The following is a 1,463-nucleotide window of genomic DNA, read 5'->3' on the forward strand; positions in this document are numbered from 1 at the left end:
GGGTGAGGGACACCTCCAGGCTCACCTTTCACGTGCAGTGTGAAATGCACCTCGTCGTCACCGGCGTCGCAGAGGAAGATGCCGCCGTCACCCAGCTCTGCTTGCTTGATGGTGAGGCTGCGCGGCGGGGCCCTGCTGCACACCAGCAGCCGCCCGCCCGAGCGCAGTGTCTGTCCGTCCTTCTGCCACTGCACCGCTGCTGTCTCTGGGGACAGCCGGGCCACCAGCGTCACGCTGTCCCCCTCCAGCACCTCCAGCGGGCTCTGTGCCTCCTCCTTATTGACAATGCGCACGGGCTGGGCTGGGGGGCGGAAGGGGACAAGGCAGGGCTCAGGGGTGTCCCCGCAGCACGGGGCAATGCAGGGACAGGGATGCTGTGAGTGCAGAGGTGGCGATGCCCACATTGGGTCACCGTGGGGCAGGAGGGCTGTGGGGCTGATGGAGGTCATGGTGCATCCAGCTGCAGGATGCTGTGAGCGGCTGGGGGTTGCTGTGGGGCTGGCTGGGGGTCACGGCGGGACCAGCCAGGGGTCCCGGTGGGGCAGGTGTGCAGGCTGGTGGGGTCTGGCAGCACCGGATCCCCTCGGGGAAAGGACCCCAGGCTGGGACAGCAGCAGAGCCCATCGCTCCTGCATCCCTCCCTGCGCAGGCAGCTCAGCCGCCAAGTTGGCGCCATTAATTTTGGTGGGTTCCCCATCCCAAGCGCCTTGCCTCCTCCCCAGAGCCAGGACACCTGCCTGCCCCAGGCCCTCTCCCACCCTGCCCAGTCCTCCATCTCCAGCTGATAAGGGTCCGGGCTGAGCTCAGCCCTTGGCAGCCGAAGCAGGAGGAGCGGCGCCTGGGAGCCGGCCAAGACTAAATTTAACCAGCCCCTGGCTGGGGGAGGCAGGAGGGACATGTCTCACCACGACCCTGACATGTCCCTTTCTGACCAACGGCTCCTGCAGGGTTGGGGACAGAGCTCCCGCCCTCCCCTGCCACGCTGCCACCCTGGCATCTGCCATCAACGGGGTCACAGAGGCATCATCCCCTCCCATCGCCCAGGGCTGTGGCACGATCCCACCATGCTGGGAGGTCCCCGGGGCGCTGAGCTCCTGCCGGCTCACCCGACACCTCCACGCTTGTCACCGCACGGTCGCTGGCGGCGTCACAGACGTAGCACCCCGAGTCTTCAGGCTGTGCCCCACGGATGGTGAGCCGCCGCAGCACCCCATGGGCCTCGACCTGCACCCGCTCACCCGGCTGCACCTCCTGGCCGTCCCGGAGCCAGCGCACAGTGGCGTCAGGCCGGGAGAGCTCACAAGCCAGCACCAGGTCCTCCCCGGCCACCAGGCAGCGATGCTCTATGGTGCCTGTGCAGCCCACGATGGTCACTGGTGGCTCTGGGACTGAAGAGATGGGCTGTCACCACGGGAGCAGCAGCCTGTGCCCGGGGCTGCGACGGGCCGAAACCGTCCCGGCCC

At 68.1% G+C, this 1,463-nt stretch overlaps 1 protein-coding gene across 1 annotated transcript in view; it reads right to left on the reverse strand.

The window, feature by feature from the left end:
• The window catches only part of OBSL1 (obscurin-like 1), a 15,943-nt gene that overhangs the window by 3,764 nt on the left and 10,716 nt on the right, over positions 1–1,463 (reverse strand). Inside the window, 2 exon segments of the mRNA XM_009884203.1 lie at positions 22–301; positions 1,107–1,388. Of these exon segments, the coding sequence (XP_009882505.1) occupies positions 22–301; positions 1,107–1,388 (562 nt within the window).

This window comes from Charadrius vociferus, unplaced genomic scaffold (assembly GCF_000708025.1).
Source record: "Charadrius vociferus isolate BGI_N301 unplaced genomic scaffold, ASM70802v2 scaffold1020, whole genome shotgun sequence".
NCBI lineage: Eukaryota > Metazoa > Chordata > Aves > Charadriiformes > Charadriidae > Charadrius > Charadrius vociferus.